Source organism: Boleophthalmus pectinirostris, unplaced genomic scaffold (assembly GCF_026225935.1).
Source record: "Boleophthalmus pectinirostris isolate CB_2022bp ecotype Guang Dong unplaced genomic scaffold, ASM2622593v1 HiC_scaffold_16, whole genome shotgun sequence".
Classification (NCBI taxonomy): Eukaryota; Metazoa; Chordata; class Actinopteri; order Gobiiformes; family Gobiidae; genus Boleophthalmus; species Boleophthalmus pectinirostris.
The window spans coordinates 26,243,562-26,268,821 of record NW_026571095.1 but is presented as its reverse complement, the minus strand read 5'-3'; the positions used below and the strand labels follow the sequence as shown (position 1 = coordinate 26,268,821).

General features: G+C 38.9%; 1 protein-coding gene across 1 annotated transcript in view; it reads right to left on the bottom strand.

Annotated features, from left to right (window-relative positions):
• Positions 1–25,260, bottom strand: part of LOC110153462 (protein tyrosine phosphatase receptor type M) — a 583,698-nt gene that overhangs the window by 448,317 nt on the left and 110,121 nt on the right. The window contains exon 2 of the mRNA XM_055151363.1: positions 21,453–21,578. Coding sequence (XP_055007338.1) covers positions 21,453–21,578 — 126 coding nt within the window. The remainder of the gene's footprint in view (positions 1–21,452; positions 21,579–25,260) is intronic.

Sequence of the window (25,260 nt, the reverse complement as noted above, 5' to 3'; positions counted from 1 at the left end):
CTTGTGAATGTCTCCAAAGCAATTAGCTGATTTTCACAACAAGGGCCCTTCATCGCAAATCCCCTCTTTCAACGAGATTTAAATTCTGATTAAATTTGTGTTATCTGCCCTTCTGACCACTACTGCATTTGGCGTGACTTGGTAAATTTATTTGATTTTCGGAAGATCATTTTATTTTTTAGTAGAATTTTCCTGATTGTTACGTTCTGTTGTTTGAAATACATTTTTATACACATTTTTTTCCTGTCATACATGGGGAGATTGAATACTTCTTGAATAACTGCGTACAATCCCTCTGTTGTCCAGGTAGAATCCATGGCAAAAGGAGAAATTCAATTTGTCAACTGGACAAAAGTTTATTTGGTCGAATACTTTTCACAGCTCGTCCAAGTTGCTTCTTTGCTATTTTTATTTTATTGTCCAAGTCTTTTTATTCCAAATTTTCTTGCATTACTAAGTTATTAAAAGCATTTTTGTCTACAAGTACTGAATATACTTGGTCCACTAGTCATTTAGAGTAATCAGTCATTTGTCCACGAGTGATCTAGGTTTCAAAGGTAAGGACAATTTATTTAAGAATTTCATTGAGCCAAATACATCCACATCTAAATACAGTTAGTCAAAACTAGTTAAAAAGATATTCTGAACTCAAATCATTTTAAATCACAGCATTAGGATTTGTTTGCTTGACGGTAGGCGGGTCCTTTTTTTATTTAACCAATCGCTGCTATCTGGTCGTGACATATGTTATGTGCCTAATCCTGTAGGAAGAAGGGCAATAACGTCTTTCCCCCTTGATAAAATTCACCAAACATTCTCTTTGTTCCGGCTTTAAATCCTCGATCTCGGGAATCGTTGCCAACACAGAATGTTTGGCTTCGTCTACATCCATCTCGACCGCTTTGTTTACTGTTGTGCTGTACCACAAAAGGGACCCAGACAGACGCTTGAGTTTGACGTCATGACTTCACAGCTCTTCGCTCATCGGCCGGTGTGCGGTTTACAACTTCCGCAGTCCTTGCAAACCGTCTAGTGGATTCTGATTCCTGACCTAGTCGCTGGAGAGAAATCAGGTGGCACCAGCGTGACTAGTGTTACACTTCTATGCAGTGTTAAATGCTAATACATAACATATTTAGATCACCATGTTCTCTTTTATTGTTTGGAAAATGCTATATTCACCAAAAACAACGTATTCACATGTTTCGAGTCTCTCCTCCCATCATTACAATCGGAATGCATTTCGCTAATGAATCTCCTACACATCGCATCAAGTTTGTGAAGTTGTAGTGAATTGTTTTTGTCATGAATGCAGGTTTGTGGGCTGAGCATTGAACAGAATCGCATTGCAAACCATACGGAGAGTTTGAACAGTGCTCAGGAAAGATCGCTAAATTATTCAAACACGCCTGGATGACGTCTAAAACCTCTTCAATGATGTTTTTTGATAATTAAACAACATTAACATGGTAGAAAACTCCAAAAAGTCACATTTGCATAATACGCCCTCTTTAAATTACCCATCACTCCTTTTTCACAGAGTAGAATGCCACTAATGTGCGCCTTGTGCTTTGTGTTTCCGGGCAGTGACAGGCAGCTGTGATGGTGTCACATATATTCACCCCGGACTCATCCTTCATGCAGACTGCGTCTCTCTGCAGTCAGGTGAGCAGTTGACCCTTATTATGGTCTGTGGCAGGATCCTTTGTCCACGACTGCCAATCAACGCCAGTAGTTAATAGCTTAATATGTCACGTTAATATGCAGCTCACACACTCGCCGGCTGGAGATAGGAGCGTCAGAAATGGGTCAGCCCGTGGCCCAGTTGGCTGAGACTCTAAGTATGACAAACTACTGGTTCTACGTGATACCGCAACATGCAGGTTTAGAGGAAAGTACAGTACAGATACTTTGACATACTGAGATTCTAATTTAAGACTGGCTGACATGATAATATCTGTTCGTGGTAGAGCAGTTGCCTTGATAAAATGCGATAAGTGAAGAAGATTTAAGGTTGGTTTAAGAGGACGTTGGCGCAGATTGACAGCCACTTCTCTGTCCACGTGACCCAAGACAGCGATGATTAGGATACATTAAGTTCTATTTAAGTGTATTTATATAGCACATTTAAAACAACTTCATCTGACTAAAATGCGTCACAAAAAATGTCAACAAAAACAGACAGAAACAGATGTACAGATACGAAAGATGTCCTGTCAAGCTAGTATCAAATGCCAGACAGAAAGTTTAAGGTTTAGGTAAGTTTTCAGTCTGGTCAAGTCACAAGTGGGATCCAAAAAGCAATACATTAAATAAATAAATTACTAAAACAAAAACGATGTATTATGAAATTAAAGCAGTCATATACAACTAGTTCCATGTTTTAGTTCATGTGTTACATTTTCAGGTTATTAATTGCCAAAATGACTTTATAGTGGACTGTTTTGGACTTGGCCTATATGGTACTTTTATATTTTATCTAGGGCGTAACACATTTTATTACAGCGTCTTTAAAATAGAAACAACTAGGGTTTGGCAGATTAACTAACATTGTTCTTAGACACCTTCTATTGTCATTTCTAACTCCAGCTCATTCTAAGCCTATATCATGTAAAATCGACTTTTGTGAGCTTTAAGCCATGTTAATATGTTGTTACCTCATCGAAAACATACCTGGAGTTGTGTTTTGTATCATTCACACATGTTTAATCCTTTATTATTTTAATTATTAGTTTATCTGCATCTCCAAAACTCAAAATGCTCTGTTCCATCCTTGTGATGTCATGAAGCTAAGGCTGTTGAATCAATCAAATTCAGATCGTGATTTCGATTTGTGTGTCAAACGATCTCCAAACTCATATAATAGAGTTGAAATGATATATTTATTTTATTTGTCTAAATATAGAGATTGTAGAACAGCTGGATATATAGTTTATTTTTGATACATTTATGATTTTCTATGCCTTATTTCATGTTCAAAGTTTATTTTATTCATTTTATGTTTCATACATCACAAAACTGCTCTAATTTGTAGCCTATATTTATTTTCAGTTTGAAAGTTTTACGTAAATTATCAATAACAAAGTGTTTTTTAGAGAGAGAAATGCTGAATAACTGCATCGTGTAACTATAAAATAATTGTTTGAATAATTGTGATTTCAGTATTGACCAAAATATTTGAGATTTTTTTTTCCATACTCGAGCAGCCCTACATGAAGCGTTCGTTTTCAAGTGAACACCTCCCTTTTTACGTTTAGTTCAGTAGAGATTGGCAAGTCCAGGTTTGAAATCATCCAAATGAATCTAGTGAAGGTGTACGGTGTTTAAAAACACAGTGGAGCGCTTCCTATATTTCTATGCAGCATCACAATGTGGAACTCCAGGTACGTTTGTGGTGCGGAAACAACATTATTTCTCCCGATAACATCCTGTACTCAGATCATTTGCAGTGGGAGTGCCAATCAGCTGGACTTGTTAATGGCTTCATACGTCATCCTAATACGCGGCTCCACACACGACCGGACCCAGACTTCACAAATGGGTCAGCGAATCGTCCAATTGGTCCCAGGGCCGGTTCAAGAGACTGTGCTCGCCGCATCATTAGCCATAGCATGAATACTGATGCTGGCTACGGCGGGCTAATGCGTCCTCCATCAGGGCAGTAATAGAAGCTGTCATAATCCATTTTGAACTGAGAGAGTCAATCCAGTTTAGCCCGAGCGAGCCAGATGCGAAAGAACATGTGAGATATGCTAAACAGCTTGCATTGATCATGGAGCGCTAATCGTATAATGGGGTTTCTCCTCAACCTCTCCACCCTGCCAAAGTTGTTCAAGGTGTGACAAAGGCTTATAGTTATTTAAGCGCTATACTTTACTGTCAAAAGGATCGAAAATCAGAACAAGTTCACACACATAGACTAGTTTACGCCCATGGACGACGATGGAAAATATCTGGACCACTGAGGGATTACACTGATGCAAGACCACATGGTAATATAAAAGAAAGTAAGGCATTTTTTGGACCATAAAGCGCACTTAAAATCCTTAAATTTTCTCAAAAATCGTCATCCGGTGACCTTATGTATTAATTCTGGTTGTGCTTACTGACTTTGAACCGATTTTCACATATATTCCACTGAGTCAGAAGATGACCACATCAGCGCACAAGGAGCAAGCAGTTTTTTTTTTTTTTTTTTTTTAACGCTTATAGTTTATGCAAATTTGCCATGTGGTTTTAAGTTTCGTTTCTGTAAAACGTAAACAAATGTGCGCAAAGATGCATCCAACACATTACTACTCAGTGTATATTTGATTCTTCCTTGTAGGAAAAAGTCTCAAGCCTCATCCATTTGTTTTGCTAAGTGCGCCTGGTAATCTGGTGCAATTTATGTATGAAAATAGATGACAGATTTCAACATTTTTGATACTGCGCTTTATAATCCGGTGTGCCTTATAGTCCAAAAAATATGGTGCTGTGATTTAATGTTGAAAATTACATTCAGACATTCAGTTGTCTTATAAAATACATAATAAATTGGTGTCATAATTGGTAGCATCAAGTCTATTCCTTAGTATTGAAATAATCTATTTTCTATCCAATAATTTGCAAAAATCAGTATGAGGTACACTTTATACAAAACCATGCATGTCTCATAATCCCCGTTATTCCTGTTAGTCGTCTAAAATGTAAAATTATATTTCTATACTAAGAAATAGACTAAATACTCTTACTATTAAACTATAGAAAATTTTCAACATTAAATCATAGTACTTTCTTTTACTTCACCATTTTTATTTTTATATCTGTGTTGTCCAGGTAGGATCCATAGTGGTCCATGGGTGTAGTCTATGTGCTCTTATACTTGTTCTGATACAGCTCAAGATCATTCTAAAACTATTCAGGAAAGGTTCATTTCTGTACTGTGAATATGACTTTTTAATATTGCTCAGAGTTTCTAGTTTCGATAATAGTTTTAGTATCAACAACTCAGATCCGCATGTATGAATCTCATGGTACGATATTTACTGAGCTATTTTGTGGAGGTTAACAAAACTGTGAATAAATCTTTTTCCTAAAAAATTTAAATTCCATGACCTTGGTTCTGTTATGATCCAAAGAACTAAGATTTAAAAATGCTGCTAACAGTTGGCATTAAAACAGGAAGCAAAGGATCATGGTCTATGTAATTCTCAAGTTTAATTTTAAGGTGAATTGTGCAACTTCTCTGGTAAAGGGTCCGGCTTGTCTCCATGGAGATGTTATTGCTTTGCCTGGAATGTTCCATGGTATGACATTAAACACATCGATCTAGCTTTTATTCATAATCCGTGTATCATTCATTCATTCGTTTTTCAAAATAAAAACAAAAAATGAATAAAGGAAACACGGATAATGACCATTTCCCGTTTCTGTGACTTAAACTGCGATTCCGGTCTTTTGCTGCGCATATGGACTGCACCAGGACTAAAACAAGACTAAACCATCTCAGTCCTGGTCTGGTCCTGGTCTCAGTCCTGATCACCCGGTTTAGACCTGGTTTAGTCCTGTTTTAGTCCTGGTTCAGTCCATATGCGGAGCAAAAGTCCAGGCATCGCAGTTTAAGTCACAGAAACGGGGAACAGCTGTTATCCATTTTTTCTATTATACATTTAAACACAAAATCGAGAAAGAAAAGAAAAAGACGAATCGTTATATGTTTTTTTCATTTTGGTTGTGGAGACAAATAATGAAGAAAATAGTGTTTTTTTTTTGTTTGTTTTGTTTTCTTATTTCTAGTTTTATTTTGAAAAACAAATGAACGAATGACACACATATTATTCATTATATTGTGTTTCTATTACTCAAAAATACTGTATTTCTCTCTGTGAATTGGGGCGACTTTCCATAGATCTGACCTGTAATGGAGCCTATAGTTGTCTCCGTTTAAAATCGAGAGGGTTAATCTTTACTGCGGAACATTCTCGACAAAGCAATAACATCTCCATGGAGACCAGCAGGTGACGGACCCTCCACCAGAAAAGTTGTCTCCAATGCACCTTTAAGGAAAGAGACTACGCATTCCGATATATTGTGATGGTCTACGATATTATCGCGATGCTTTTGACGATATTTTGCGATTAGTTTCTTGATTTTAGGCACTTTTGACACCTCTAGCCGCGAGAGCTAACCTGCTCCCTCCAAAACCTCAGAAGCTAACATGCTAACACGCTAAACATGTTAAACAGCCTGAATTAATCCCGGGATTGATCAGACGGTGTAATTTGGCGTAGGCTCTCTAATCATATAATGGCGTTTGTCCTTAACCCGTCCACCTCTCCTCCTCTGTACAAGGTGCGCAGCTCCACACTCAACTTGTGAATGTCTCCAAAGCAATTAGCTGATTTTCACAACAAGGGCCCTTCATCGCAAATCCCCTCTTTCAACGAGATTTAAATTCTGATTAAATTTCTAGCGTCCTTCACTGAGTAGGGGCGCTGTTGTTGAGTGGAGGGTCCGTGTCTGTCCTCCGGGTGCTAAACAGTAAACAACACATGGTCCAGGTACGAGTGCAGGACTGTGGCAATTCACACAACAAACATTTGGGTTTGAAATCAGATCGAGTTGTTCCTGTTTAGTGCAGTAACTAGAGGATAAGGAGAGTGAGGAGGAGTAGTAGTAGTAGTAGTAGCAGCAGTAGCAGTGTTGGTAGTAGTGATAATCCTAACTGTGGTGGTAGTTTTAGTAGTAGTAGTAACAGTAACAGTAATAGTAGTAACATTTATAGTAGTAGTAGCAGTAGAAGTACTTAATTTAGTAATTTAGTCCATATATCCGCATAGAAGTATTGAAGTATCCTGTTGAAGTAAACTTTAAGTACTAGTACAACTACTAAAAGCAGTAGCAACATCATCAGTGGTAGAAGTGAAAGCAGCAGCAGTAGTAGCAGTAGTAGTAGCAGCAGCAGCAGCAGTAGTTGTAATTGTAGTAGTAGTAATAGTAGTAGTAGTAACAGCAGCAGAAGCAGTAGTAGCAGCAGAAGCAGTAATAATAATAGCAGTAGTAGTAGTAGTAGTAGCAGCAGCAGCAGTAGTAGTAGCAGCAGCAGAAGCAGTAATAATAATAGTAGTAGTAGTAGTAGTAGTAGTAGTAGTAGTAGTAGTAGCAGCAGCAGCAGCAGCAGTAGTAGTAGCAGCAGCAGAAGCAGTAATAATAATAGTAGTAGTAGTAGTAGTAGTAGTAGTAGTAGCAGAAGCAGTAGTAGCAGCAGCAGCAGAAGCAGTAATAATAATAGCAGTAGTAGTAGTAGTAGTAGTAGTAGTAGTAGTAGTAGTAGCAGTAGCAGCAGCAGCAGCAGCAGCAGCAGTAGTAGTAGTAGTAGTGTACTTCACTCAGTAATGTTTTCTATTTACTCATGTCATCATGTAGCAGAAGTACAAGTTGCAGTAAGTACCTCAGCAGTGGTCATAGTAGTAGTACCTGTGATTGTGTTAGTATTTTTCCCTTAGTGACTACTCTAAGTGAAGCTAATAGTGCAGTAGACAGTGCAGTGGAAGTAGTTGTACTTATTAGTTCAATAGTTTTTGGACCAAGGACAATGGACACGAGACAAAACCCAGTGGAGAAATAACAGGGCACAGAGATCGCATTTAATGTCCGCTGCCATATTTAGACTTGCATTAACAGTCAACAACACCTCATTCAGACAGTGTTGTTGCCGTGGCGATGTCGTGGCATATTGTCTAAGGCCTAATTAATCTGGGTGAGGGGACCTTGCTCGTCCTAGGCCTGGTGCCACAGTCTGGTCCCCGGGGAGGGCTGGAGCACGAGGCTGTGACTGACAACATCCAGGACACTGCAGCATCACAAAGGTCCATTTAAATAGACTGCGGACTTAATGACGCCTGGATGTGCTCCATGTTGTATGATCCAGACACTTACGAATCTAAAGGCAGGTCATGTATAGTGTTCTACCCCCAGTGGAGAATATACTGTTTTGAATTTATCTGTTTTGTCTACTCTGAGCTACCTTAAGCTACTTTCAGACTGCAGGGCTTAACGCTCAATTCAGATTTTTTTGTGAAATCCGATGTTTTTGCGAGATCCTTCACATTTCCAATTAAATATGACTTGTATGCAATCCCCTGTGTGAACGTTAAATGGCCCGAAAGTGTCCAGCATGTGCATTGGAGGACACGATGATGTCAACCGCAGCGAGCGTGCTCTGTGTTTACAGAAGTTGTCCAAACATGGACGCGAGCATTGAGCACCTGGCGATTTTAAAGTTCCTCTTGTACTAGAGCCAGAACATGAACAACTTACTTGTTTTAAGGAGGAGACTGAGAAGAAGAAGGACGAGGTTTTTGGCCGTGGCGTTTTGTGGGGCAGTGGTAGCGACGCCCGTTGAAAGGAACGTGTGGATGCGGAGACGTAGCCAAGAGTGGTGAGTGGCGATGTGGTTCGCTTCAGTGACACGGAGTTCATTAACAATTTTCGCCTACTTCAGCGCAGAATAGTGACGTTTGTGGCTTGTTGATAATGTGTAGGTCGGATTCATGCGCTTTGACCGTTCACACTGAAGTCGCATGTCAAAAGATTGAATATGTATCGGTTTCAGGACCACATATCCAAGTGTCCTGGGTCGCATTTGAAAAAATCGGTCATTAAAAGATCAGATACAGGTCACATAGGGGCCAAAAAATCGGATTTGGGTCACTTCAGGCTGCAGTCTGAATGCAGCCTTAGCCGCCATATTGTTCGAAACTGTTCATCTGTTCTTGCCAGTGTTTAATACCTGTAAAACTGTCTTTTGGCCCCATGAAAATATCTGTCTTTAAGTATTGTAATGTTAACTCACTCTGTTATTTTACAGTTTGAAATTCCCACTAAAATATAAGATGCTAATAGCGTTAGCATGTCTATAGAAATTTCCATTAATGTTAGCATGATGCTGGTCGCTTGTTTTATAGACGTTTTTATGAAGTTCAACTAATGTTATTGTTATGGATATATTGAATTATTAAGCTGCTCTACATTGTTTTATGTAGCTCTACTAATTCTTTGTTTGTTTAAATGTAAAAACATAATTGTAATATGCATTTATTTTTTGTATGTTACAGTTTTACAATTAACCCTTCAGTAAATGCCTCAAACAGCAAGAGGCTTCCTGGGTGTTTATTGATGAAACTGTTTGCTCTCTTTAAAACTACTTCCTAAACACTAGTGCAGGCAGATTATATAGAGTGTGTCAAACAGTTATCGTTATAAAGCGTCAGAAAGATATGGGGAATTGTCAGTTCAGTAATTTGCACTTTTTTCCCCAAGTGTTACTTTAAACCTCACTGACAGCAACGGTCTTGTGTCACTGAGCAAGACATGTATTTGCTTTGCTTTTAATTTTGACATTGAAACTATGAAACATAAAAGTATGGTGGAATAGTGAGTTCAATGATTTGGACTGTTGTTGGAAGTGTTGGTTCAAACCTCACTGACAGCAACAGTGCAGTCATGTGTCATTGAGCAAGACACTTCTTTGCTTTACTTTTTACCAGAGGTGGGACCAAGTTTTGCAAGTCTCAAGTAAGTCTCAAGTCTTTGGCCTCAAGTCTGAGTCAAGTCCCGAGTCAAATACAGACAAGTCAAAGTCAAGATCCAAGTCTCTAGCCCATAAGTCCAAGTCAAGTCCAAGTTGTCTGCTTTGAGCTTCAAGTCATCTCAAGTCTTTAAACCAAAGTAGCTTAGATTTTTGCAATTCATATGACTTTTAAGATAAATTGTACTTATAAAGTCATAGTATATTTATATATGAGTATTTATAGAGTATATAAGAGTTGTAGAAATGCAAAGGTTTTCTTTCTAAATGTCTTGACAAGATCTCAGAATGAATCATTACGGTCAGAATAGAATGAATTCAGATATAAAAGTCTTCTCAATTTACAGGCCTCAAGTCCAAGTCAAGTCCCAAGTCACTGACCTTCAAGTCCAAGTTGAGTCCCAAGTCTTAGTCCATTTTATCAAGTCATGTTTGAAGTCTTAAATAATAGTGACTCGGGTCTGAGTCTCCATCTCTGCTTTTTACTTTACTCATTCCGCACTCTTGTCTCTCATTTAATGTCTCTCTGTTTTTAATTTTAAGATGATTAATTATGTTTTGATTTGTTTGCATTGTGATTTTAATGTATTTCTTATTCTGTAAAGCACGTTGAATTACTTTGTGTACGAATTGTGAGATTCAAATAAACTTGCCTTAATTTGCTTTTAATTAAAATATTAAAGTGGTCACGGGGAAGTGGTCAGTTCAGTAATTTGCACTTTTTTTTTGGAAGTGTTGGTTCAAGCCTCACAAATGGCAACAATGCAGTCTTGTACCGTTGAGCAAGACACTTCTGCTTCTAAACTAAGACATGCTTTGATTTTCATTATTACATTAAAACTATGTAGTGTTTCGAGCTCTGTGACAATGACAATCTGAAATTAAAGCAAACCGAGAATTTCTTTAGTCGACTACAGCCCCAATGATAACAATTCTCAAATCCTGACTATCCCTAAGCAAAGAAGGTGCAAATGGAAAAAACCTACTGCGATCATTTCAACTTTCCTCTGCCTGAAGAGCCTCCAACTCGTCTCTCCAAGGTTCCGGTCCGAACCAATGTTTTGATCCAGCGCATGCAAACCTCCATTGGTAATAACAGGACAGGCACTGGCGGTAATGGCTTCTCTTGCTTTTTAAAGGAAACAACACGCGCTGCAGAATCGGTTGGAGCCATCCCAAAGCATGCAATCAAGTCCAACGTGGGGTAAAGAGGGCTACACTGCCGTCCAGACGTTGTAATTAGGCAGAGCAAAGTCGTAAACAACCGCAAATTTTAAAGTTTTTTTCCCTTCTCGTAAGCAGGGGATGTGATTTTATTTCACTTTTCCATTCTGGTAGTCTCTTATTTGCCTGCTGCGATGCTGGATACTTGGTTGTCCTTGGTTTTGGGGCAATTTGATCAAAGAGAAGGTCGCACATACAAGTTTGATTTCAGAACGTTTGATATCAACAAAGCTCTTTTAGAACAAAACATGCATTGATTAAAATATTTTGAGCGGAGATAACAACGGTGACATTTCCAAACGGCGTCGTAATTAATTTGTTTTAAGGCTTCGAGAGAATGGCGGAGTCTAATTAAAACGGTAGGGAAATTGGGTTGTGCTTAAAAGTTATGATAATTAAAGTAAGAAACTTTGTGACCCCCTTAAAGTTTTAAATGTATTTGAAAAAACTTCAAAGTATACGGAACTGAAATGGTAAGTAAGAGTAAAAAACCCATTAGTGCTCCGTGTATTTGACCCATTCCAGTGATACTCTTCTGCAGATCTTCAGAAAAGATCGTGGCCAGAAGTACCTAGTGGGACATTTAGTCTGTTGATATTTTGCAGTCAAATCGCGCTGCGGGTGTACTACATATATGTCTATGGTGTGATGTCCAGCAGTTACCATGGTGACACAATGCACCCAGCAAACAAATATGTTTTTGGATGGTGCAAAAACTCAACAACAAAAAATTACAAAATTGATTTAAACAACACATTTTCAGGAGCCTTTGACTGATTGGAGCGTTCATGATCCTGTTAAAGGTGGTATTGCGTAACTTTTCTGGCAGAGGGCCCGCCATCTGTTTGTCGCCATGGGGATGCTATGACTTTGCCTGGAATGTCCCAAAGTGTCACACTCCATGCAGACAGATAGGTTGCATGATCAAGGATGTTACAGGTCAGCTCTGTGGAGAAGTAGGTCCACCCACAACACATTTAAAGGTATTTTTTTAGCAATAAAAACACCTGTAACTGAGTAATCGCTGGATACATAGGATGTTTAGTGTCATACAGTGTTAGCCTGATTCATCAGCTGGTTTCACTTCGTGGAACGCGTCTGACCTCGCAGCATTAGGATTTGTTCGCTCGATGGTAGGCGGGTACTTTTTTTATTTAAGCAGTCGCTGCTATTTGGTCATGACGTATGTAATGCGCCGCTAACGGGGCAAACTGGTATATTAAGTTCTTCCCAAATCCTGTAGGAAGAAGCGCAATAACGTCTTTCCCTTTGATAAAACTCAACAAAAATTCTCTTTGTTCTGGCTTAAAATCCTTGATCTCAGGAATCGTTGCCAACACAGAATGTCTGTCTTCGTCTACATCCATCTTGACCTCTTTGTTTACTGTTGTGCTGTACCACAAAAGGGACCCAGACAGGCGCTTCAGTTTGACATCATGGCTTCACAGCTCTTCGCTGATTGGCCGGTGTGCGGTCTACAACTTCCGGGGTTCATTTTCAACAAAAGAGATGAGAGTGACTGACTAAAAACAGTTGGTTAATGCTCGCTAGAATTTGAGATTGACTTGTTTAACAGCACAAAATCATCTCAACTGCTGTACTTCCAGCTAAGGCAGTTCTTTAAAGGTCAGACTGTGTTAAAATGAAGCTTAGATTAAAGTCTAACATGAGTAACAGAGCTTCAGACAGAACTGTGCCTCCACTTAGGATCACCACCCACAGACCTGGACCTACTCTTCACAGATCTGATTTGTAACTTGGCCTGGCAGCGACCTACTGATCTCAATGAAAATCATCTAGTTCAGTGGCTTCCTTTGAACATTCCAGGTAAAGCAGTGACCATGAAGACAGGATGATCCTTCACGAAAAAATTACACAATGCACCTTTAATAATGCTATAATATGATGTGTTATCATGCCCCACACAGCAAAAAACACAAAGCAGTCAATTTATATAATTACTATCAGAGAATTTGAGTTCATCTTTTTTCTTCTTACTGATTCCTCTAAGTAACTGTGTAAAATCTGCTCACATAATTATACTTTCATATCCGGCGATTTAGAGACAGAGAAAAGCATTTACAAAAATCATCAAATTCATTCAGTTATTCAGATTGGCCTATAGCCTCACCACTGCGGTCCTTCTGTGCCAAAGAGGTGGGTGGAGTGCAAGAGGTTAATAAGGCAGTGAAATGGCTAATTATGAGTCTATTAAAATGTTAGCACACGAGGCGCACTGTTAACCTTGATCCAGAGCACAGCATATGTTAGCCACTTAGCACAGCTATTCATGCACGTACTATGCTCAGTGGTACATGTGTAGGTGAAGTGATTTTACATTGTCTTTATAATAGACACAATCTGACAGCATGAGAGGATGGGGGTTGACGAGGTTTGAATGAGGGCGAGAGGTTTTCCTTGATGAACCCACTGTAGGGCAAGACCGTGATTATAATTTGTATTATAAAAGTTACACTTGTCGAGGTTGTGTTTCGGTTAATAATTGCTTTGCTTTGGTACCTCTTAGCTCTATGCTTGTGGATTTGAACGACTGAAGTCCTAAGAAAAACAAATCACAAACCGAAATGTGGTAACACTATATTTAGAGGTTGATTGTTTATTAGTACCAATGTTAGAAATGTTTTACTAATGCAGTCATATGTCCTTCAATTTAGAAAAGATCTGCAATGGATCTAAGCAATATAGTATTGGAACATATGGAGTCTTGATGAACACATTGCAATAATTGATCGAGTCTTAGCCTGTTTAACAAGCTTTAGAAAAAGTTTTTTTTTTTTTTCTTAATCACATTTTTCCAATAAAAAGGACATTATGATTGCATGTATAATTGCTGTTTATAAAGGAATATATGTTCAGTCATTACGAAAATAGTATATATATATTTTTTGTAGTTTTATGTTTGATTGTTTGTTTTTATTATGAGTGGTTGCCTCACCAGCTAGTCATTTTTTTCAGTTTTTCTGTCTAGAAGGATCAAATGAAACAGAAAACACACACTAAAGTTCTTGTAGAGGTGCAAAAGAATAGCAAAATAAAAGTGAAGAAATGCACAGCACACTCAGATTGGCAGATGGACCACAGTGGTCCAAGGCAAGAAAAAAATATCTGACGAAGGCTTTTTTATGTCGAAAGTCACTTTTAGAATCTAGAAGGAACCAGACCATAGAGCTTGAGTGTCCTAACTAGGGATGGGCATGATTAGTCGATTAATCGATAATTGATCATGAAGAATTTCATCGATTACGTTAATTTTAATCGACAAACCGAATGTAGGTTGCTGTGCGTAGCGTGACCAAACAGGGGTCCATACATGTGTCTCTCTGCACTCAGAAGGAGCGAGACATAAACAGTCGGTCAGTCTGCAGCGTACTGAAGCACAAATGTGTATTTAACGATGACTTGTACAAGAAATTCCATGCTTCCTGTTGCGTTCGGGACAAGTGTGAGGCCATGTGCACAGTGTAACAAAGCAGCACATATGTTTTCGGTGTCCAGTGGGAAAAAGTTTTGCCAGGTGAGAGTCGCGCAATGTCGATGACGAGTCCCCACCTCCCGTACGGTGTCCTGGTTTTGACAAACGCAAATATGGTCACACTAACCTGTATTCCACTGAATCATGTCTTTTAATCCAACAGAAGTTGACCGCATCAGCGACACAAGAGCTGTAGTTTTATCTTCGCTGAGTTTATGCAAATTAGCGATGCGGTTTTAAGTTTTGTTTCTGTGAGAGTTGCGCAAAACTGAATTAAACACATTATAATGTCAAACGGATTGATGTGGCTCCAGAGCCGTCACAGTTTATATGTTGTAAAGTTGAATTTATTTATGCAGATTAGTAGTGCAGATAGTAATAATAATGATCATCATTTTAATATAAAAACGTTAATGATTAATCGATAATCGATTGTTAATTCTTCCGACGATCGATTAAGAAAATTTCATCGAATGCCCATCCCTAGTCCTAACAGCCGCAAATTTTTAACAAATTTCAAATGATCAAATTTGTATATCTCAAATGCAAATGATATCTCATCTTGAAATTTCTCAGAACATTCAGAAGAAAATATATTACCTGACATAAGTAAGAGTTTAGTGCTTCACTTACTGATTCTGCTGAAATATGCATTGCTTATCATTTTTTTTTCCTTTTATAAATGTAAATTGCCTTGTTTGTTTTCACACAAACACACCACGTGCCTCTCTGACTGGTTAGTCCTCCTGTCAATCTACCTGTCAATCAATTACGCCCATCTCAAATCGAGGAGACAGGATTCAGTTCCAGACCCAATCATCTTTGTAAAGTTTTGTCAAAGCGTGTGGTTATACCTGGACAAGACTCTATAATAAATAGACAACAAACTAAAACATGTTAAACAAATTTTCTCCTGAATTCCATTTGAATTTCTTTCCCCAGCAGCGTCAAATGGCCAGTCCAAACCTGGGAGACACCATTTATCTGTGCTCTCATAAGACCGTGCACAGACCTACATAAGTACAGGTTCACCGTGACAGACCAATCACGTGTCAGATAGCTTTTTCTCCTATCGTTTTTATTTCACCTAAATGCATCTCAGCTGTCAGCCTACCTCTGCCTCTCTCTGCCCCCAAACGGTTTAATCCGTCAAGTCCAGTACAGCGCACATCCCTTTAACGCGGAGACAATGGAACAGTTTCACCTGGCGTTCGGAGTGCTCATCCAGAGACATGGAGACAAGGGCTGTTAATTATGGACGACTGGACATGCCAGGAGCACTTTTACCAAACATATGCTGCAGTTATGTTCCACTGTGAGGTATGGGAGGTGAAAGTAAACAGTAACAGTAAAGTCTTCTAGTAGCAAAGTAACAAATGTTTTAGTCAGTAATCAAATACCGTCATACTTTGAATATTTATTTAGTCCATTAGTGGGGTTGAACGTTCCGCATGGTCACATTAAACTTAACTGTCTTGCATTTATTCATTTGCAGGTACATTGAGTACTATAAAACAACTTGACAAACATTTTTAGTGTGAGCACGATATGCAATTTTGTCGATATCGTCAGATCATGATTTATGAATGTTCAGTTTAATGCAGCTATAGGCTCAAAAACAGCTTCCCATCTCCTCCTATTGGCCAGCGTCTGTCTTACTCTGAGTGAGTGACATGTAGAATTAAACAATCACAGTGAAGTGTGATTGACTTGAGCTTGAGGCAGGCAATATAACTAAACTAAGTGTGTGTGTGTGAACTGTGACAAAATAAAATTGTGATCTAAAATCTTAACCTTAAAGGGACAGTTCAGAATTTTGGCCTCATTTCCCAGTGAGCCAGAGTGTTGGAGACGTGTGGAGACACTTTGCAAATACAAGGACTGGATGGAATATTTACAAGTGGTCGCTCCTGCTAGACTAGTGCATGTCAATGGCCATAGTTATCCTGCGACTAAAAACAGTCTTACCCACTCCACAAAACACCTGAAGCAAATCTATTATTACACCAGACTGTCGATGTAAATGTCTGTGTTGATAAAATAATGTTTGAAATAAAACTAACCTTACATCACATGAGTCGTCACATGTTGAGGGACTATTTTCTCATATATCAGTCCGCCACTGCCAAATTTTCTATCAGGAACTCAACTCATTGCTGGTCAGACATAAATCCTTCAAATTCAAGTTTGGTTTTACTTCTAAAATTATTCTATCGACACAGACATTCACATCAACAGTCTGGTGTAATAATAGATTTGCTTCGGGTGTTTTGTGGAGTGGGTAAGACTGTTTTTAGTGTCCGGCTAACTATGGCCATTGACATGCACTAGCCTAGCACCAGCGACCTCTGCAAATACAAGGACTGGATGGAATATTTTAAAAAGTGTCTCCACACGTCTCCAACACTCTGGCTCACTAGGAAATGAGGGCTATGTCCAAAATTCCGAAATGTTCCCTGTTCCTTAAAAACAATTATGATTTTTTTTTTTTCTTTTTTTGCTATTTCGCTCACTCCGAGCCTGGAAGTGCCACCAATCATCTCCATGGGGATAGAAAAGTTTGATGTGAACATTCAGGGCAAAGCATGGCAGACTTATGCTCCATAAAAGGCTCAACATGTACAACTTGAGGTTTGGGAAATTGAATTCTAAGATGTTACAGTTACTACAAATAGTTAATTGTTATCCGTAAGACTTTGAAATCAAATTACACCAGCTTATTTTTCTGCTTGGCTTTGACTAATTACTCCATTTCTTGACCACTTTTACATCTATCCTTCGTAATGAGCATCGACTACCTCTTCCTCCTCCTCCGTAGACACCCACTTACCCAGCGCCGGTATTTTAATCAGACCTGTTACATTCAGACGCCGTCGACTGTTCGTTTGTAGGTCGGCGCTTCTCGGTATCCCCTGGCAACCTTTGGGCCATCCTCCGCGTGTTCCGACATTAATCAACCGAAAACGGATAGAGTCAACACCCCTTCCACCTCTCCCAAACCTGCCCCCTCCCCCCCAACCATCTCGGTACACTCAGTATCAAACTCATTTCTGTGGGGTGGCCGTGCGCACCACCCACCGAGCGCGCGTAAACACATTCAAGGCTGTTTAAAATTAGCGAGGGGCTGTGGCTAATTAATTCTCCCCCGTCACCAGAGGGGGGCCCCGCGAAGCCGCCTTCTCTTTGCTAGATTAGGCGTCCGGATAGGAGAGGAAAACAATATCCATTAATTTGCGCCCGCCACCTTCTCTGTGATGGCGAGGGGGGGGAAAAAAAAAAAAAAAAAAAGTAAAAGAGTAATTCCTAAAGGTTTTGGTGATATCGCGGCGTTTTAAAATCAAATGGAGAGTGATCAATGGCGCATTAAAAAGACGGATTGCGAGTGACAGGCGGAATGCGTACGGGGTGAGGTGATGAATTTCAATAGGGCTCAATAGACTTCTTCAATTAAAAAAGGTGCGTGTGTGTGTGTTTTTTTGTTTGTTTCTGTTTTTTTTTTCAGATATTAAAGCTTTGTCGACGCCGGTGTCTTGTAACAGATGTAGAATGGGTTGTATTGACGCGCTATGGAAAAGGAGGGAGCGTTGCCAATGGTGACAGCATCATCTGTAATCATAAAAGTCTGTGTAGGAATATGAAATGGCAGAGTCGAAGCTGTTTAATAGAAGTTGTTGGAAAGATTTAAAACTTGTCTTTGGAAAAGGTGCATAGTCGCTTGAAAAATAAATGTGGTACTTCATTGTTGATGCCATATGTGCGTTGGGAGGTAGCCCGGGGTAAACTAGTAGTGGTAAGACTGTGGTACTACTACGTGCAGTATCTTTCTTGTGGTATTTAAGAGCCCAAATTTCGCAACGTTCTGATCTATATTGTAATGTTTCGTCATCACAAACATACCTGGACTTTTGTTTTGTTTCATTCAAGCATGTTTAACACAAAAATCCAGCATTTTTAAGTTGAGTTCTTCTCTCAGACAATTTAGTAATACAGGAGGGCCCGGTCAAGCAGAAGAATACATCAAGGCCAAAAATTCAAGTTAATGCATCTGATATAAAAATGTATTCAACAGATACATATGTACTCTAGTTTATGAAACTGTTTACCTTTTTTCTGTACCATTTTTGGTTCTAAAGTTACATACGTTTTAAACAGACCATGTATGAAACACATGGAACAAAAATTATTTCCCAAATTTCAAAGACCTGCAAATCATGTAAATAAATGGATGTATTTCATCATATCTTGTGTTATGTGTTGATGAAGGTACATGATTTTTCTAAATAAAAATTATTTAAAATGATAAAAATTTGCTTGGAAGGACTGTCATATTTATAGAAATAGTTTCCTTGAAGTAATATTAAAGTATTCGGAAAAAAAAACTGACAAATTATGCAAAGTCCTTCTACTTGCTTGCACAATTTTCTCTCTATTACTTTTCCCTCCGTTACAATGACCTTTCTTAATAAAAAAAAAAGTAAGAGGTTTTTCAGCCTAATCTTGTACCATATGGTAGAAAACTAGATTAAGCAAATATTCAAACCAGTTTGTTAAGGATATGTAAGTGAGAACTGGTAGTTATTGCTGTTTGTATTTATTGCCCAAAAAGTGCTGCATATTTCATTCTCTCCGTTACCGACATGAGTTTTTTAAATTTTTTTGTCAACAACTTGAAAGAATATCACAGGGTTTAACTTTACCCTGTTGGAGTGTTAACTCTTTCCTACATTCTTGATACCTTACTTATTTCAATAGTCCCTCTAGTTTCTGAATAAGAGCTATTTGAATGTAAAAATCTGCCCCTGTTTCCCTCCGTTACCACTTGACCAGACCCAGGATCCACCACTGAACTCCATGCACTCCATGCACCTTCACTAGAATATCTCCAGTGAAAAAAATCAGATGACCGACCCTCCTCCATACGCCTTTAAAGATTAGATCTTTGTGTGTGTTAATGTCCTCAGGGTTGACCATCTAAGAGTGAGAAAAAAGTACAAACTACTCATTCTAAGTCAATTCCCATGACTGGGGCTAAATGTAGACTGAGCTGATAAACAGATCTGTAATGGGTAACTATGAGATCCCTTCACTTCACAGGTTTCACTGAGCAGAGAGCACAGAAGACTTCTCTCAGAACTTAGACCAGTGTCTCATGTTTGAAAGAGAGTACAACTACAATTTTGATAAGTATTGTTGCAGAATAATTCAGTATGGTTAGACTGAAGATGCACTATGTAACTTGTCTCATTGTCACCACCATAGACTGTATAAAAAGTGGACTATGCGAGTGTGACGGCACCCATAACATTTAGCTCTAGTCAAATGAACCGTGTGACTCTAGTGGTTACAGGCTCTATATTGTGAAGAGGATTTTTTAACAAACAAAATAGCGAAATAAAAAAACACCAGGATCATGTAGGGCGGGTTAATATGAACATTTTAAGATCAAAATGACAATCCTCACAGTCGCAGCAGTTACAGAGAGAAGGAGCACAAAGTCAAAAGGAGCCAGGGTCTGAAGGAGTCGAAAGAGCTCGCATGCTCAAGTCCTATTTGGAATATGCCAGATAGTGTGTTAGGTATGTCCGTTTATATATACAGTCTATGGTCTCTACCAAGATGCGTCCATATGGATTTAAACATCTTTAGGTATTTTATCGTTGAAAAATACAAGCATTCTAATTTTGAGTGAAACCAAGTGTCCACAAAGATACCTGTAACCTGGGGCGCACTCACACTGGGACTTTTGAACCGTGCTATGCTCAAGCATGATAACGTCGCGCTCTACATCCGGCACTCACTGCATAACTGAACTGAGCCACGACCCGATGACTTCATCACACAGCACTGTTTACAAGATCCCCAGCAGAGCTATCGCTTTTAGTGGAGAATATAAGTCCAGCAGGATGAAATATCTATTAAATATTGAGACAGGTATGAGTCCTGCTGCGATACACATTCCTCTGTGAGTTCATGGATATAAAAACAGCACGGAGGAGTGAGGAAAGCCTGAGACGAGAGGCGGCAAAACTTCTGTCACCGTCCACAGTCCTTATTGAAGGTAAGCACGTTTTTGTCGTATGTTTTGGAGTGACCTTTATTCACTGTTTTCTCATATGAATAACATCAGCAGACACACAGGGCTTGTATAATAAACTCATGAGTGGTTTGATTGCACTAACAGTGGACGATCCGTGCTTGGGCATGGTTCTAAAGTCCTAGTGCACCCCAGGTCTTCATACTGAGGAATATTTGAAACAAGGCAATCATATGCAAAGAGTTGTGGACTTACACCTTGAAACGTTACATACTGCATCATTAGGACTGAACTTAATTGGCCTCACAAGGGAGAAATTTACTTCTGTTAGAAACTAAACTGACAAGCAACTAAATTGTAAACACAAAACTGGATTTAAAGGACCTATATTACGCAATTTTTGATCTTTGGTATAATGTTGTAGCCTCATTAAAAACATACCTGGAGTTCTTTTTGCTTCATTCACACAAAATTCGGCATATTTAGGCTGTGTTCACCTCTCTCAAACAGAAAACACTCTGTTCCTCCTTGCGACGGTAATACAGGAAAATGGTTACATCTATAAGCGCTCCACTGTGTTTTGAAACTCCATACGGCTTCAGGAGAATCATTTGAATAGTTTGCAGCCATGGTAGAGCCGAACTCTGAAGCTAGAACTATTGTTTTAGCCTTGTTGAAACTTCTTTGCTTCTTGGTGCACCTGAAGGTATTGGTGATTTCTGTGTCAGTCTCAAATGAACAAAATAAAACTACTTCATGACATCACAAGGTGGAACAGAGCATTTTTACCACTGGAGATGTAGACAGCTTAATTATGCAGGGTTTCTCAAACATATGTGATTGAAACAAAACACAACTCCAGGTCGGTTTCTGATGAGGTAACAACATTATAACTTGACTTAAATCTCACTAGAGTCAATTTTGCGTAATATAGGACCTTTAACTGTAAGAAACCAGATTGACATGCGAAGAACATGCAAACTAAACACATCAAACCCCACACTGTTTTAACCTGGATCTTCTTGCAGAGCTGTAGAATAGCTAACCAGTTCTAAAACAATGAATATACAAATTAGATTATGTCTGTAGTGATTCTTATGTAAATAAATACGTGATAGGCGTGTGTGTACCTGAGGGCATCCACGGATCTGTGCTGGAGCTCTTCTCTCTGGTGCTGATCTGCTCCCAGTCCAGGTCGTCATCTCTGCCCTGGCTGTACCCGCACGACGCCAGGGGCCTCTCGAAGTTACAATCGCCTACAAAACAAATGAGAAACGACGGTTATCACAAAAGACAAGATGAGAAGAATGTCCACACTCATTGTAATAACATGGACGTATGGGTAAAGTTTGTTTCAGGAAGCTGGCGGGAGAGGACGTTCCCATAAATGTCATCATAACAAAGAGCTGTGAAGTTGTGGGCACCTCTGATGGATAACCACACCTCACACTAGCAAGCCACAGACTAAGAAAATATAAATAGTGTATGAAGTACATAGAAAGCAGTGGGCGTATATCGGTGGTGGTAAAAATGGGGGTTAATCAGCAATATGGCGTCTTGAAAATAAGTGATTTGTTGAGTAGTTGTTAAGATTTGTAAAGTTTGCATGCTCAAACATTAGACTTAGACAAGTAGTCTAAGGGCTAATCGAATTTCTATCCCTACCCCTTGCCCCGTGAAACTGAGCAGCAAAGAGGTAGGAGTTGAAAGTAAACCCTTATGAATTGGGACACCCCTTCAACAATCACATACATCATCAGTAGTCTCCACCAGCTTTTACGCAAGCAGACATGACAAGTTTTTGCCAGAAATCCAAAACGCCGTCCACAATTTGTGAATTTCTTTGGCCTCTGTGTTGGGATTCAGCCTAAATCAAATATGCACAAATCACTCCAGATACAACTTTGGGTGAGTAAATGATGAGGGGAAACAAATATAACACTGTTAAATGTTCTAAAGAGTCGATTTTGCATTATAGGTCTGCTTTCATATTACGCTTTTTTAAATCTATGTTGTGATATTGTTTCCTCATCAAAAACAAACCTGGAGTTGTGTTTTGTTCACACGTTTTTGACACACAGATACTGCATATTTAGGCTGTGTTCTTCTCGCAAACTGAAAACACTTTGTGATGTCATGTGGTAATACAGGAAGTGCTCCACTGTGTTTTTAAACTCCATACACCTTCACTAGAATCATTTGGATAATTTCAGTCCTGAAGTTTCCAATCTCCACTGAACAAAAGGTTCACTTGAAAACTACCACTTCATGACATCACAAGGTGGAACAGATCAATTTGAGCTTTGGACATGTAGACAGACTAGGGATGTAACAATATCCAAATCTCTTGGTACGATATTATCACGATATGCATCTCATTTATTGCGATATTTTGAAGAGGCTGATATAATTGTAGACGGGACACTTTTTTGCTTTTAAAATACCTTGATATGATTTTGGTGTGAATTATTTCCATCGTAATCCCAAGAATTCAAGTAAAAAACATAAATCTTCATGTTGTCTGCGCTGAAATGAATCATGGGATATGTAGTTTCCAATGTTCATAAACTGCTGCTACTATAAAACCATGCATTTAAGCAAAGCAACTTGTTATTTGATATATTGTGACAGCCCACGATATTATTGTGAGACTTTTGACGATACGATATCACAATATTTCGGTTATAGTTACATCCCTAAGACAGACAGATAAAGAATTACTCACATGTGTGAATGAAACAAAACACAACTCCAGGTCTGTTTTTGATGAGGGATCAACATTCCTACATGGTTTAAAGCTCACAAAAGTCATTTTTTGTGTGTAATATGACCTTTAACTCTTATTTGTTTTAACAGGAAGAGATAAATTCAAATCTAAAATTGAGAAAAAAAAAATCAAAAGTAGACTAGATCATAAAACAGATCCAAACCAAAACAATACACTGAGATAACCCCAAGTCACACAGTTAGACTAAATCCATCTTTACAAAAGCTGCGCGGGCCTGGTTGTTTCCTATTAACTTTGCAAATGAATGCATTATAAATTAAATCCTTTTTCCGCTGCAGTGTTCATAATGCAATATGGCCAACAATGAGAGGCGCTTAAGTGAGACAGAGTGAGGGATGGGTACCGCTAGCTCCACATATATTCAAATCATTAGCCACGCGCCAGCCCAATTCCACCATGACAAGTACAAAGTGTGCAAACTCCATCATAGTTAGGCGTTATGCTCCCAAAGTGTGCCTCCATCAGGGCACAATTGATTTATTTCTCCTCTTGTCCGCTACACAACTTTGCGGCTACGCTATACGGCCTAATCCTTTTCTCAAGCTGCTCGCCAAATGACAGCTAGCAACCGTTAGGGCCCCGGCGTGAACCAGAGCGACGTCTGATCGATTCATACAAATACGCCTTTATTCCCCGCCACCTTAAAGGCCACGGAGAGAGAGAGAGAGAGGAGGGGGGAGAGGTTTTTTCACTTTTCGCTCACTCGTTTTGGGCCAAAGTGCTTTTCAATCCGCTCATAAATCTAGTGCAAAGGAGCTGATAGAGAAAGAGGAGGTGTATTGTTGTCCGTGGAGAGGGCGGCGGAGGGGCTGGATTAGTGGGGGAATAGGGCTACAGGGAACGTGGAGAGAATAAATGTCATGTTTTTATACAGGGCTTTATGAATTTACTGATATGACATAAAGACTCAAACGTCTCTCACTACAAACTTGGCTGAACTTCATTTGCTCCATGCGTATAGAACTAGAAACAAACCAGTACTGTTCTACAAATGCAGTTTGAGCCCAGACGCAATAAGGAAAATGTGAACAGAAACATTTCATTTTCACTTGACTCATGTGTAGCACTCGGATTTGACTTCTGTACATTTAAAACTGTGAAACGATGACTCAGGAAGAGGCGAAATGTTGTGACAAATATTTGAATCTGGTTTAATCGAAGTGTCACAACAGCGGAACAAGTCGAGAATCTATCTTGCTGTTCAAGGCGCGCGGTTCATTTAATATAAGATTTACAAAGATATTTAACCCTTCCAGACCTAAGAGCAATACATTTGTCCTCGCCTGGATTTGTTTTACCCTATAATGAAGTGTTATACGTCTTTTTCAGTACAACCTGCTATTTCACAATCTGCACGCTGTAGTTGTGTCATATGGCTGTAATAAAAGCTACAAGACCAGTAATACCATAAAAAAAAAAAAAAAAAAAAAAAAAAACAGAAAATGAAATTCATACTGTTTCATACAAGAAATACAGCAAACATGTACGAACAACTTTTTGGACATAAAAAACTTTGGTACAAAAGTGCAAAATATCAAGTCTGCAAGTAAACTAAAAATATACTTATTGCCCTCAAAACAAACAAACAAAAAGTGCAATCGCCCTCTGTGCACATACACAGGCCAAGTTGCATAATTTGCCATTTATTTGAGAAATAACTGCATTTGGACCGGCTTTTTCAATTGTTATGAACATAAACGCTCAGAGCAGTCAACCATTTCGACTCACGACACTCTTTGGCAAAGTTTGGACCAATGAAAATGGATGGAACGCATTCATTTGGCAAAAAAAAAAGTTCCTATTGGACACTCGTTTTATCATGGAAATATGCTCGGAAAGCCTCAACTGTCAGCTTTATGTTAAAAAAAGTACCTCTCTATCTTTTATGGTTGGAAAGTTATGCGCAGTTATATAAAACATATTCCCAGGTATTGCATATGATACTGTCAGTCTGGTAGGGTTCATATTAATTAAGGCGCAATATGTAACTTTTCTGGACGGTAGTTATGCTGGTTACCTACATGGATAAAGTGTGTTATTGCTTTTTTAAACCAAGGCACGTCCTGCGGAGATGTGAGTCAGCATAGTCAGCATGCAGGTTTTTCAAAGTACACTACAGGTCAAAAGTTTAAGAACACTGTAATTTTTAC